The 14,476-nt window shown below is 46.5% G+C and overlaps 1 protein-coding gene across 3 annotated transcripts in view; it reads right to left on the bottom strand.

Moving 5' to 3' along the window:
• Nucleotides 1–14,476, bottom strand: part of pik3c2a (phosphatidylinositol-4-phosphate 3-kinase, catalytic subunit type 2 alpha) — a 141,429-nt gene that overhangs the window by 31,740 nt on the left and 95,213 nt on the right. For all 3 annotated transcript variants that reach the window (XM_078414953.1, XM_078414954.1, XM_078414955.1), the window contains exons 14-17: nucleotides 9,309–9,476; nucleotides 6,931–7,042; nucleotides 5,779–5,918; nucleotides 3,555–3,743 (exon numbers count right to left, since the gene is read on the bottom strand). In XM_078414953.1, the coding sequence (XP_078271079.1) occupies nucleotides 3,555–3,743; nucleotides 5,779–5,918; nucleotides 6,931–7,042; nucleotides 9,309–9,476 (609 nt within the window). The remainder of the gene's footprint in view (nucleotides 1–3,554; nucleotides 3,744–5,778; nucleotides 5,919–6,930; nucleotides 7,043–9,308; nucleotides 9,477–14,476) is intronic.

Below are 14,476 nucleotides of genomic sequence, written 5' to 3'. Positions count from 1 at the left end.
CCTATTCATTGGAAGCGCAAGGAGAAATGAACTGGCAATGATGCAAGGCTGGTACATAGGTGATTGTCACGATCACAATGAATGGCGGTGCTGGCTCGAAGGGCCAAATGGCCTCCTCCTGCACCTATTTTCTATGTTTCTATGTTTTGGGGAATAGCACAGACCTGATGGGTCTGTGTCCATGCTGTAAGATTCCAATAGTTTGCAATTAAATTCTTCAAATTTCCAGTTTGAGTGAAACATACACATAATATATGCAATGAACAGTACACCACAGGAACAGGCCCTTCGGCCCACCATGTCTATGCCGAACATGATGTCAAGTTGAACTATCTCATCTGCCTGCACGTGATCCTCATCCCTCCAATCCCTGAAATTCCGTGCCTCTGTAAAACCTCTGAAACGCCACTATCGTATCTGCCTCCACCACCACGCCTGGCAACACGTTCCAGACACCCAGCACACACTGCGTATTAAACCTTCCCCACACATCTATATACTAAAACTCTCATTTGTTTGTTTGTTTGTTCCTGAACTACAGCCAAAACGTACACGATAGCGCGACAATTTTAGGCCCACCTTACTCACCGTCGTCCCTTTGGTGCTAATGGAACAAGTTTCATTGAAATCGGTGTTATATTTTTTAAGTTATTCACATTTTAGAGTTTAAATCTATCTCCTAGAAAGGGAGGGGGGATGGAGGAGGAGGGAGGATAAGGGGGGTTGAGTTGGGGGAGGGGAAGGGGGAGAGAGCGTAGAGGAAGGGGGATGGAGGGAGGGGGAAGGGGGGTGGAGGGAGGGGGGAGGGGGAGGAGGGGAGGGGGGGGAGGAGAGAGTGCTGCAGGAGAGGTTTGGGCCCAACGGATCCACTTGGTCTAGTTTCCTTTAAACTTTGCCCCTCTCAATTACAAAAATCCTTTCGTATTTGACATTTCCATTCTGGGAAAAAGGTTCCGATTATCCTTGTCTCTCATAATTTTACATCCTTTTATCAGGTCATCTCGGAGCCTCTGGCTTTGCAGAGAAAACAACCCAAATCTGCAATTGCATGCAACTCTGAAATACCTTTTCAACCTCACTGTTGTATCTGCCTCCACCACTACCCCTGGCAGCGTGTTCCAGCCATCCATCATCTTCTGTGCCCCACACATCTCCTTCAAACTTTACCCAATGAGTAATGAAGGATGGCTGCACTTAGAAGGAGAAAGGGTGAATGTGGCTTCAGGAATACCAAGCTAGAGCAAAAAGGAACTGCAGACACTGGTTCACAAAAAAGACACAAAGTGCTGGAGTCGCTCAGCGGGTCAGGCAGCATCTCTGGAGAACATGGATAGTCTGATTATTTAGTTTAGTTTAGTTTAGAGATACAGCACGGAAGCAGGCCCTTCAGCCCACCGAGTCCGCACCGACCAGCGATCCCCGCACACTAACACTATCCTACACAGACTAGGGACAATCTACATTTCTACCAAACCAATTAATGTACAAACCTGTACGTCTTTGGAGTGTGGGAGGAAACCGGAGATCTTGGATAAATCCCACGGGGAGAACGTACAAACTCCGTACAGAGTACCTCGTGTTAATGTAGTTGGGATCTAACCCTGGTCTCCAGCGCTGTCAGGCAGCAACTCTATCGCTGCACCACCAAGCTGCCAATTTATTCGCTTGGTTGTGTATTTGGAATGAAACAATGTAGTGCTGGTGCATATTACAGCTCTATTACACACTGTGAATCGAGATATACCAGGAGAGCACAAGGACACAAAATCTCAGCCATCAAACGTGTGCAAGTGAGGTTTGTTCACTTCAGCTTCCATCCGCATTAGTGAGGGCCTACATCCTTGCCTCAATGCTGTCGGTTTGGTGTACCTCCTGCTAACTTTGTTATTTTAAATACCAAATAAATGTTAGTTCTGGAAACCAATTGCACATCATTTTAGGATTAAATGCATTTGTTTTATTTATTCATTCCATCTGATTCCAAGAAAAATATTGTGGGTGTTGCCCAGTCGATCACACAGAGCAGACTCCCCACCATCAACTCCATGTGCACTTCACACTGCCTTGGGAAAGCAGCCCACATAATCAAAGCCTTGGCCCACCCTGGTCATTCCTCCTCCTCCCTGTTCCTGTCCGACAGACGGTACAGAAGCTTGAAAGTGCGCACCACCAGACTCAGGAACAGCTTCTTCCCCTCTGTAATCAGGCTTCTGAACGGCCCTTCCATAAGCTAGAGTACTGTCCGATTCACCTCTACCCCATTGTAGACATTGGACTTTGCCTCTGGAACTGATGCGCTACAATGCTGAGAACTACATTCTGCACTCTGTATCTTCCCCTTTGTACTATTGTACCTATTGTACTGGAGTTTGACTTGATTGTATCTGTGCATGCTATATATCTGATTTAATTGGATAGCATGCAATCTTTACACTGTACCTTTTTGTGACAATAGAAAAACCTAAACTTCCGACCATATTAGATTACAAGGTATGGGAATTACCATTTGAAATAGGGTCATATAGTCCGGGTTTATCTTCCCACGAGTTTGGAAGAGAGTTTAGTTTAAAAGATACAGCAGGGAAACAGGCCCTTCAGCCCACTGAGTCAACGCTGATCACTGATCACCAGTTCATTCTAGTTCTTTGTTATTCCATTTTCTCATCCATTGCCTGTACATTAAGGGCAATATAGAGGTCAATGAATCTACAAATCTGCACGTCTTTGGAATGTGGGAGGAAACGCATGTAGTCGGAGGGAGAACATGCAAACTCCACACACAGACAGCACCACAGGTCAGGATTGAACCGGGTCTCTGGCACTGAGGCAGCAGTTCCACCCGCTGCACCACTGTGCTAGTTCATAGGGATCCTGAGGTATCATGTCCACTTTGTACAGAGTCCCCTTGGTGGAATATTGATTACTGAAAATAAGAGGGGGGTTACATCAGACTTGTCATGTTCAACAAAACATCAACATTGATCAGGGAATAGGTCTCTGAGCGATTAAAAAAGACACAAAGTGCTAGAGTAACTCAGCGGCTCAGGCAGCATCTCTGGCAAACACAGATAGGCAACATTTTGGGTCAGGACCTTTCTTCAGACTGACTAGTTAGGTGGGTAGAAAGCTGGGAAGAGTTGGGCGTATACCCAACTTCAAGAAGTTCTCCAATCCATTTGATGGAGGGTTTGGGCCTGAAACGTCACCTATCCATGTTCTCCAGAGATGCTGCCTGACCCGCTGAGTTACTCCAGCACTCTGTGAAACATCACCTATCCATGTTCCCCAGAGATGTTGCCTGACCCAATGAATTACTCCAGCACTTGGTGTCTTATTTTTGTAAACCAGCTTCTGCAGTTCCTCATTTTTACACTCTCTGAAAGGATACCTCAGCTGCAAGGTGCCTGACTGCAGAAGACCAGTCCTGTTTTCCTACCAGAAACAGGATTTGCTAGCCAACACTCACATCGACCAGCAGCAGGTCAGATAAATCAAAATAGTAAGCTCACAGTTCCATGCTGAGAAACAATGCAGACGTTGGTCAGAAATCTTACCTTGAATCCAGCAGCTCTAGAGCAGAGATGGGAGGCAGTGGAGTCCATTGATGGAGAAGCGCATAGATCTCTGGGAGAGCATCCCAGTCCCAGCTTGGTGCACTGGCCAATATCTTGGGCAGGCTGGTGATGTGGGAAAAGCAGTACTGCCTCTTATCCCACAGGAGCTCCTTATCTGCCTTGGACAGTCTGCAGACAAACAAATATGTTTGTTAAAACAATCAAACATTCATCCCCTTCCCATACATAGAAAATAGGTGCAGGAGGAGGCCATTTGGCCCTTCGAGCCAGGACCTTCATTCATTGTGATCATGGCTGATCGTCCACAATCAGAAACCCGTGCCTGCCTTCTCCCCATATCCCTTGATTCCACTAGCCCCTAGAGCTCTATCTAACTCTCTTTTGAATTCATCCAGTGATTTGGCCTCCACTGCCTTCTGTGGCAGAGAATTCCACAAATTGACAACTCTCTGGGTTGTGAATCTCTCGGTCCTGTATCTCCTCCATTTTATTTCTACCAGTCTGAAGAAGGGTCCAATCCAAAGCATCTCCCATCCTTCTTCACCAGAGATGCCACCTGTCCCACAGAGTTACTCCAGCACTTTGTGTCTATCATTCATCAATGTTTAATGTAGAGGATGAACAATTTTCTCCCCAAAATGATAACGGCTATATCCTCAGAAAATGCAAGCATGATGTATTACATTCTTAAATCACCAGCCATTCTTCTAGGAATTTTATTTGTAAGAGATACAGCATGGAAACAGGCCTTTGGCCCACCGAATCCTCGCCGGCCAGCCATTCCCCTACACGAGTTCTATCCTACACACTACGGGACAATTTACAGAAGCTAATTAACCTGCAAGCCTGCACATCTTTGGAATGCGGGAGGAAACCGGAGCACCTGGGGAAAACCTACGCGGTCACAGGGAGAAGGTACAAATTCTGCAGACACCACCATTGTCAGGATCAAACCCGGGTCTCTGGCACTGTGAGGCAACAACTCTACCAGCTTATCCACTCTATATCTAGGAAAGGTTTAGGAGGATCGAGGCTAAACATGAGCAGGTATGAATGGCATGGGCAAGTCGGGCCTGTTTCTGTGCTGCATGACTCTTTGGAACGATCTGATATGGTGACAGTAAAGAACAGGATTGACTTTCAAGATGCAGTTACAGTTACTTGAAAGGTCTACCACCATCCAAGTTGCGATGGCATCACCAGCAAAGAGGAAGGAAGGAAGGAAAGAAATTGCTACGCAACTCCGCTGTCAGCAGCTTGCTGGGATGTGGAAAATTGTCGACTGACTTGACCCTGACTATGCTGACATTTCCATCCTGCTAAGGAGGCAGATAGTGTTGTGCAAACAATTCAGTTCCGACTAACTGACTCAGCAGATTGCGACCTGAACTCGAGACATTGTGGTGTGTTTGGTTAAATGATATGTTGTTTTCACCAACAAGTGCCTGGAGTGTCAGACACTTTGCTCTGTGTAGACAGAGTGCTGTGTCAACCAGACACTCCGCCTTTCTCATGCACAAATAATCTGTTCAGGGTCAAAGTTAAAAACAACAAACACCTTTGTGATTGGAGGCAAATGCAATGCCATTAGCTGGTAAATCTCGGAAACTTTGCAATTTGTGATAAAAACAAATGATTTAAATCTCTGGGCGGCACAGTGGTGCAGCGGTAGAGTTGCTGCCTTTCAGCGCCAGAGATCCGGGATCGATGCTGACGATTGGTGCTGTCTGTAGGGAGTTTGTACGTTCTCCCTGTGACCACATGGGTTTTCCCCGGGTGCTCCGGTTTCCTCACACATCCCAAGTTTGTCGGTTGACAGTGGGTCAGGCAGCATCTCTGGAGAAAAGGAATAGGTGACGTTTCAGGTCGAAACCCTTCTCCAGCCTTCTCTCCAGAGATGCAGCCTGACCCGCTGGGTTATTCCAGCACTTTGTATCGATCTTCGGTGTAAACTAGCATCTGCAGTTCCTTCCTTCAGGTTTGTAGGTTAATTGGCTTTGGTAAAAATTGTGAAATTGTCCCTCGTGTGTAGGATGGCGTTAGTGTCAGGGGGTGATCGCTGGTCAGTACGGACTCGGTGGGCCAAAGTGTTTCCGCACCGTATCTCTAAAGTAATGTCTAAAGTTTATCAGCTGAACTTTAAACACATTGGCACACACAGCAAAATCAAATATAACACGAGGTGTCCATAGGAAGAACTTACTCAAATGTCGAGTCTTTAGCAAACACGTCAAGAAGCTGCTGCTGGAAGGTTTGATCTAGAGTCTCAAAGTCCAGCTCCACCATCCGGCTGCACTCTGGAGGATGGTATACAATGTCAAACGCAAAGGATGGAAAATCCACCTACGTTAAAAGTACAGGTTAGAGTCTGCTGCCTTGTCACCTGCTATACAGTGCACCAGGCAAAATATACAGAGAGCATAAGCAGCATGGGTGATGCACGGAGGAAATTACAATCTGCACTTACAGTCATTTCTTTTTTCAATGATAAAGTCAAGTCAAGTCAATTTTATTTGTATAGCACATTTAAAAACAACCCACGTTGACCAAAGTGCTGTACATCAGTTCAGGTACTAAGAACGAACATACAATGGCACACAAACATAACAGCACAAACATAAACAGTTCACAGCGCCCCCTCAGAGGGCCTCAAACGCTAGGGAGTAGAAATAGGTTTTGAGCCTGGACTTAAAGGAGTCGATGGAGGGGGCAGTTCTGATGGGGAGAGGGATGCTGTTCCACAGTCTAGGAGCTGCAACCGCAAACGCGCGATCACCTCTGAGCTTAAGCCTAGACCGCGGGATAGTGAGTAGCCCCAAGTCGGCCGACCTGAGGGACCTGGAGATAGTGGTGGTAAAAAGTGGTGGAGAAAAAAGTAAAAAGGTTTTAGTTTAGTTTAGGGTTACAGTGTGGGGACAGGCCCTTCAGCACACCAAACCCATGCATATTGTGCACGCACAACTTTGCTAAAAAACAACTCTCTTCCCCCACACGAGTTTAGTTTAGAGACGCAGTGTGGAAACAGGTCCTTCAGCCCACCGAGTCCACTCTGACCATCCATCACCCGCTCACATTAGTTTTCTGTTGTTCCACTTTCTCATCCACTCCCTACACACTAGGGGCATTAGGGGCAACTTACAGAGGGCCAATTAACCTACAAACCCGCACGTCTTTGGGATGTGGGAGGAGTACCCCAAAATCCCCACGCAGTGAGGATCGAAGCGGGATCTCTGGCAGTGTCAGGCAGCAACTCTACCGCTGTGGCACTGCGCCACACTAGGTTCCCAAAGGAAATTCCACAGAGTAGAAAATATCAGGAGAACTAGTTAGATGAACAGGAGAGAACAATACTCACCTGTAATACGACTCTCCCCAGCGAGCTCCCCTTTCTGTGTGCGGTCCCTGCACTAGGGTTCACAGAGTCTGACGTCCAGAGACTAAGTAACTTCCTTCCACTCGTCAACACACTGGCAAGCAAAACACATTCATCAACGACATGGACATCGTGGGCATCTAATTATGTTTGATCCAACTCACACCTTGCAGGTTGATGGACCTCTTGTGGTCGCTTGGTTGCCTAGGACACATCGAAGCAATGGCCAAGGAAGCACACCAACACCTCGACTTCCTTAGAAGGCTGAGGAAGTTCAGCATGAATCCAACAACTCTCACCAACTTCTACAGATGCGCTGCAGAAAGCATTTTATCGGGATGCATCACAGCACAGTTTGGAAACAGCCTCATCCAAGACCGCAAGAAAGTGCAGAGTTGTGGACACAGCCGACCATCACACAAACCAACATCCCTTCCATTGACTCCATCTACACTTCACGCTGCCGCAGCAAGGCCAGCGCGTAATCAAGGATGAGTCGCACCCTGGCCACTCCCTCCTCTCCCCTCTCCCATCAGGCAAGAGGTACAGATGTTTGAAAATGTCCAGATTCAGGGACAGTTTCTTCCTAGCTGAGGGCAAGTGAATCACCCTCTCACCAACCAAGTAGTGGTCCTCAGCCAACATGCACCTCACTGGAGACGGCACCAAACCTTATTCCCTTTCTCAGGCAACGGAACTATCCTCTCACCAACTAGAAAGTGGTCCTGGCCTCCCATCTACCTCACTGGAGACCTTTGAACTATGTTTAACTGGACTTTACTGGACTTGATCTTGCACTAAACGTTATTGCTTTGACGGCTTGATTGTAATTGTAATTGTGAAGAGTCTTTTCGCTGACTGATAGCATGCAACAAAAAGCTTTCCACGGTACCTCGGTACACATGACGATAAGAAACTAAACAAAGGGCTCGGAGGGGTGGTTGTTGGCCACAAGCACAATGGGCGGAATATACACTCTAATGGCCTGATATCACATCTGGCCAGATGCAGTTGCTATCTTTCCAACTCCCAGAAATAGTTAAAAAGTACATTTGATAGAGACAAGCAACTGCAGATGCTGGTTGACAAAATAAGACAAAGAGCAGTGGTAACTCAGCGGATCAGGCAGCATCACTGGAGGACATGGACAGGTGACGTTTTGATTCGGGACCCTTCCTCAGATTGACCCGCTACATCACTCCTGCACTTGTGTCTTATTGTCAAATGACACCAAATGTTCAAAATATCTGTATTGATAAACTCTAATTTGACACAATTTAAAATAAAATTAAACAAATGATTGTGTTTCCCTTTGCTTTTTGATGAAGATGGATAAATTACAAGGAGAGCTTGGACATGCTTAGACAGAGCTCTAGGGGCTAGTGGAACCAAGGGATATGGGGAGAAGGCAGGCACGGGTTACTGACTGTAGATGATCAGCCATGATCACAATGAATGGTGGTGCTGGCTCGAAGGGCCAAATATCATATCATATATATACAGCCGGAAACAGGCCTTTTCGGCCCTCCAAGTCCGTGCCGCCCAGCGATCCCCGTAAATTAACACTATCCTACACCCACTAGGGACAATTTTTTTAAACATTTACCCAGCCAATTAACCTACATACCTGTACTTCTTTGGAGTGTGGGAGGAAACCGAAGATCTCGGAGAAAACCCACGCAGGTCACGGGGAGAACGTACAAACTCCTTACAGTGCAGCACCCGTAGTCAGGATCGAACCTGAGTCTCCGGCGCTGCATTCACTGTAAAGCAGCAACTCTACCGCTGCGCCACCTCCTGCACCTATTTTCTATGTTTCTATGCCTGGGATTGTTTTCTCAGGAACGGAGGTTAAAGGGAGACCCGAGAGATGTCTCTAACATTGTGAGAGGCACAGATAGGGTAGACAGTCAGAACGTTTTGCCAGGGTGGAGATGGCAAAGATCAGAGGGCAGAGCTTTACGGTGAGAGGGGCAGTGTTTCAAGATGGGCGGGGCAATGAGGGTGGTGGTGGAGGCAGGTATGATCATGGCATTTAACGAGCTTTTAGATCGGCACAATGCCCTTCCTCATCAAGAACCTATCAATCTCTGCATTAAAAATACCCAGACATCTGTGGCAATGAATTCCACAGATCCACCATCCTCTGGCTACACAAATTCCTTCTCATCCCCATTCTAAAGTTACGTCCTTTTATTCTGAGGCTGTGCCCTCTGGTTCTAGACTCTCCCACTGGTAGAAACATCCTCTCCACATCCGGTCTATCCAGGCCTTTCATTATTTGATAGGTTACAATGAGTTTCTTGCTCATCCTTCTGTCACGTTGTACCGAGTAGATGAAAACGAATATAAATAATTACCGATTGAAGTTGAAGAGAGGCATAGACACTCGTCCGAGATACTCAGGCCCTTTCCTTTGTTTGTTGGTGTCGGGGGATCCAGCTGCTGTAGGATTGGGAACCCCGTACAGACTGACACTGAGCATCGATTCAAGGGCCAACTGAGAGATCTGTACCGGGAAACTGATTCTGGAAAGCAACGACAACAAGTGGCTGGTTAGACACAATACATCCATCAGTTACAGGAGCAACATTAGGCCATTCAGCCCATCGAGTCTAGTCCCCCATTCCATCATGGCCATTCAGCCCATCGAGTCTACTCCCCCATTCTCCTGCCTTCCCCCCATAACCTGTGACGCTTGTACTAACAGGGTGGCACAGTGACACAGTGTACTGCCTCACAGAGATGGTCATCCAGGTTCAATCTGGGCGCTGTCTATACGGAGTCCGTACGTTCTCCCTGTGACCAGCGTGGGTTTTCTCTTGGGACTCCAGTTTCCTCCGACACTCCAAAGATGTGCAGGTTTGTAGGTTAATTGGCTTCTGTAAAATTGTAAATTTGTCCCTAGTGTGCAGGATGGTGTTAGTGTGTGGGGTGATTGCTGGTGGTCGATGGGCCGAAGGGCCTGTTTCCATGTTGTATCCTGAAAGTCTAAAAGTTTAATCAAGAATATGTCAATCTCCGCTTTAAAAATACCCAACCACAATCTCCATAGCCACCTGTGGCAATGAATTCCACAGATTCATCACCCTCTGACTAAAGAAATTCCTCCTCATCTCCTTTCTAAAGGTATGTACTTTTATTCTGAGACACTGAAAATGCAAAGTGCTTATTTGAACACATTAGATTGGCCAGGATGATCATCAAGGTTTTCAGATCTACTCTGTTGAGCTAATTTAAGTATGAGAGTCACAGTCATTGAGTGATAGTGTGGATACAAGCCCTTCAGCCCATCTTGCCCATACACCTGCCAACATGTCCCAGCTACACTAGTCCCACATGCCCACATTCGGTCCATATCCCTACAAACCTGTCCTATCCATGTACCTGTCTAACTGTTTCTTAAATGTTGGGATAGTCCCTGTCTCAACTACCTCCTCTGGCAGCTTGTTTCATACACCCACCACCCTCTGTGTGAAAGTTATCCCTCAGATTCCTATTAAATCTTTTCCCCTTCACCTTAAACCTATGTCCTCTGGTTCTCAATTCACCTATTCTCAGCAAGAGACTCTGTGCATCTATTCGATCTATTCCTCTCATGATCTTATGTACCTTAATAAGATCACCCCTCATCCTCCTGTGCTCCAAAGAATAGAGGCCCAGCCTATTCAACATCTCCCTACAGCTCAGACACTCAAGTCATGGCAACATCCTTGTAAATCTTCTCTGCATCCTCTGCAGCTTGATAACATCTTTCCAATAACATGGTGCCCAGAACTGAACACAATATTCTAAATGCGGTCTCACCAATGTCTTATACAAATGCAACATGACCTCCCAACTTCTATACTCAATACTCTGGCTGATGAAGGCCAATGTGCCAAAAGTCTTTTTGACCACCCAATCTACCTGCGAGTCCACCTTCAAGGAACCATGCACCTGCACTAATAGATCCCTCTGCTCTACAACACTACCCAGAGGCCTACCATTCACTGTGTAGGTCCTGACAAATGTTAGTCAAGTCAAGTCAATTTTATTTGTATAGCACATTTAAAAACAACCCACGTTGACCAAAGTGCTGTACATCTGATTAGCTACTAAGGAAAAAAAATGAAACATACAGTAGCACGCAAACAGTTCACAGCGCCTCCTCAATGAGCCTCAAACGCTAGGGAGTAGAAATAGGTTTTGAGCCTGGACTTAAAGGAGTCGATGGAGGGGGCAGTTCTGATGAGGAGAGGGATGCTGTTCCACAGTCTAGGAGCTGCAACCGCAAAAGCGCGGTCACCCCTGAGCTTAAGCCTAGACCGCGGGCTTAGACTTCCCAAAATCAACACCTCACATTGCTCTGTATTAAATTCAATCAACCATTCCTCCGCCCACCTGGCCAATCGATCCAGATCCTGCTGCAATTTTTCACAACCATTTTCACTAGCTGCAAAACCACTAACTTTTGTATCATCAGCAAACTTGCTAATCTTGCCCTGTATGTTCTCATACAAATCATTGATACAGATGACAAACAGTAACAGGCCCAGCACTGAACCCTGAGGCACACCACGAGTCACAGGCCTCCAGTATGAGTAGCAACCTTCCACCATCACCCTCTGCTTCCTTCCATGAAGCTAATTGTCTATCCACACAACTATCTCTGTAGATAGATGGCTTGGATCCCATGCAATCTAACCTTCCAGAGCAAGGGTTAACTTCTTGGCAATTTTTTGAAAAGCAGTAATATAGACAAATAGGAGTTGTAAGCAGAAAATGTACAATTTCGCCTTGCAATGAGATGTAAAGAAACATAGAAAAAAAATAGGTGCCGGAGTAGGCCATTCAGCCCTTCGAGCCAGCACCGCCATTCACCGTGATCATGGCTGATCATGCACAATCAGTACCCCGTTTCTGCCTTCTCCCCATATCCCCTGACTCTGCTTTCAATAAGAGCTCTATCTAACTCTCTCTTGAAAGCATCCAGAGAATTCAAGTCAAGTCAAGTCAAGTCAATTTTATTTGTATAGCACATTTAAAAACAACCCACGTTGACCAAAGTGCTGTACATCAGTGCAGGTACAAAAAACGAACATACAATGGCACACAAACATAACAGCACATACATAAACAGTTCACAGCGCCCCCTCAGAGGGCCTCAAAAGCTAGGGAGTAGAAATAGGTTTTGAGCCTGGACTTAAAGGAGTGGATGGAGGGGGCAGTTCTGATGGGGAGAGGGATGCTGTTCCACAGTCTAGGAGCTGCAACCGCAAAAGCGCGGTCACCCCTGAGCTTAAGGCTAGACCGCGGGATAGTGAGTAGCCCCAAGTCGGCCGACCTGAGGGACCTGAAGTTAGAGAGGTGGGTTAGAAGATTTTTTATATGTGGGGGGGGGGGGGCAAGCACGTTAAGGGCTTTGTATGCGAATAGGAGGAGCTTGAAGTTGATTCTGTACTGTACTGGGAGCCAGTGGAGAGAGGCCAGAATCGGGGTGATGTGGTCCCTTTTACTGGCACCCGTCAGGAGTCTCGCTGCGGCGTTTTGGACCAATTGCAGACGGGACAGGGATGATTGGCTGATCCCAGTGTATAGGGAGTTGCAGTAGTCCAGGCGGGAGGAAATGAATGCGTGGATGGTCATCAAATTGGAGGAATGGTTTGATTTTAGCTATGGTACGAAGCTGGAAGAAGCTGGCTTTTACCACAGCGTTGACTTGTTTGTCAAACTTTAATGCAGAGTCAAATATCACGCCAAGGTTTTTGACATGCGGTTTGATTAGGGAGGATAGGCTTCCAAGGCTGCCTGTTATCATTTTGGAACCCCGCAGGAGAGGCTAACTGGGGAAGAGGAATAATTGCCTATGTTGATGGAGAAACTATTTTTGAGGTAGGAAACGAACCAGCTCAGGGCAGTGCCATCAACACCAACCCCGTACCGGAGACGGTCAATAAGGATGGTGTGGTCCACTGTATCGAACGCTGCGCTGAGATCGAGAAGGAGCAAGATTGCACAGTCGCCGGTGTCGATGGCGAGAAGCAGATCGTTGTGTACCTTCAACAAGGCAGACTCTGTGCTGTGGTGAGCCCTGAAACCTGACTGGAAACTTTCCAGGATGGTATTTTGGTGCAGGTAAGGCAGTAGTTGATTTAGAATTACCTTTTCAAGGACTTTTGACAGGAATAGCAATTGGCCTCCACTGCCTTCTAAGGCAGAGAATTCTACAGCTTCACAACTCTCTGAGTGAAAAAGTTTTTCCTCATCTCCGTTCTAAATGGCCTACCCCTTATTTTTAAACTGTGGCCCCTGGTTCGGGACTCCCCCAACATCTGGAACATGTTTCCTGCCTCTAGCGTGTCCTTAATGATCTTATATGTTTCAATAAGATTCCCTCTCATCCTTCTAAATTCCAGTGTATACAAGCCCAGTCACTCCAGTCTTTCAACGTATGACAGTCCCGCCATTCTGGGAATTAACATCGCTGCACTCCTTCAATAGCAAAAATGTCCTTCTTCAAGTTTGGAGACCAAAACTGCACATACTCCAGGTGTGGTCTCACTAGGGCCCTGTACAACTGCAGAAGGACCTCTTTGCTCCTATACTCAACTCCCCTTGTATTGAAGGCCAACATTCCATTGGCTTTCTTCACTGCCTGCTGTACCTGCATGCTTCCTTTCAGTGACTGATGCACTAGGACACCCAGATCTCGTTGTACATCCCCTTTTCCTAACTTGACACCATTCAGATAATAATCTGCCTTCCTGTTCTTACCACCAAAGTGGATAACCTCACATTTATCCACATTAAACTTAAACTGCCATGCATCCGCCCACTCACACAATCTGTCCAAGTCACCCTGCAACCTCATAGCATCTTCCTCACAGTTCACACTGCCACCCAGCTTTGTGTCATCTGCAAATTTGCTAATGTTACTTTTAATCCCTTCATCCAAGTCATTAATGTATATTGTAAATAGCTGCGGTCCCAGCACCGAGCCTTACGGTACCCCACTAGTCACTGCGTGCCATTCTGAAAGGGACCCATTTATCCCCTCTTTGCTTTCTGTCTGCCAACCAATTTTCTATCCATGTCAGTACCCTACCCCCAATACCATGTGCTCTAATTTTGCCCACTAATCTCCTATGTGGGACCTTGTCGAAGGCTTTCTGAAAGTCAATATACACTGCATCCACCCGCTCTCCCCTGTCCATTTTCATAGTTACATCCTCAAAAAATTCCAGAAGATTAGTCAAGCATGATTTCCCCTTCGTAAATCCATGCTGACTCGGAACGATCCTGTTACTGCTATCCAAATGCTCCACAAATTTGTCTTTAATAATTGACTCCAGCATCTTCCCCATCACTGATGTCAGACTTCTATAATTTCCTGTTTTCTCTCTCCCTCCTTTCTTAAAAAGTGGGATAACATTAGCTACCCTCCAATCCACAAGAACTGATCTTGAATCTATAGAACATTGGAAAATGATCACCAGTACCCCGTTCCTGCTTTTTCCCCATATCCCTTGATTCCTTTAGCCCCAAG

The sequence above is a fragment of the Rhinoraja longicauda genome, chromosome 18 (assembly GCF_053455715.1).
Source record: "Rhinoraja longicauda isolate Sanriku21f chromosome 18, sRhiLon1.1, whole genome shotgun sequence".
NCBI lineage: Eukaryota > Metazoa > Chordata > Chondrichthyes > Rajiformes > Arhynchobatidae > Rhinoraja > Rhinoraja longicauda.
Note: the sequence above shows the minus strand (reverse complement) of the source record. Positions and strands in the feature narration are given on the sequence as shown.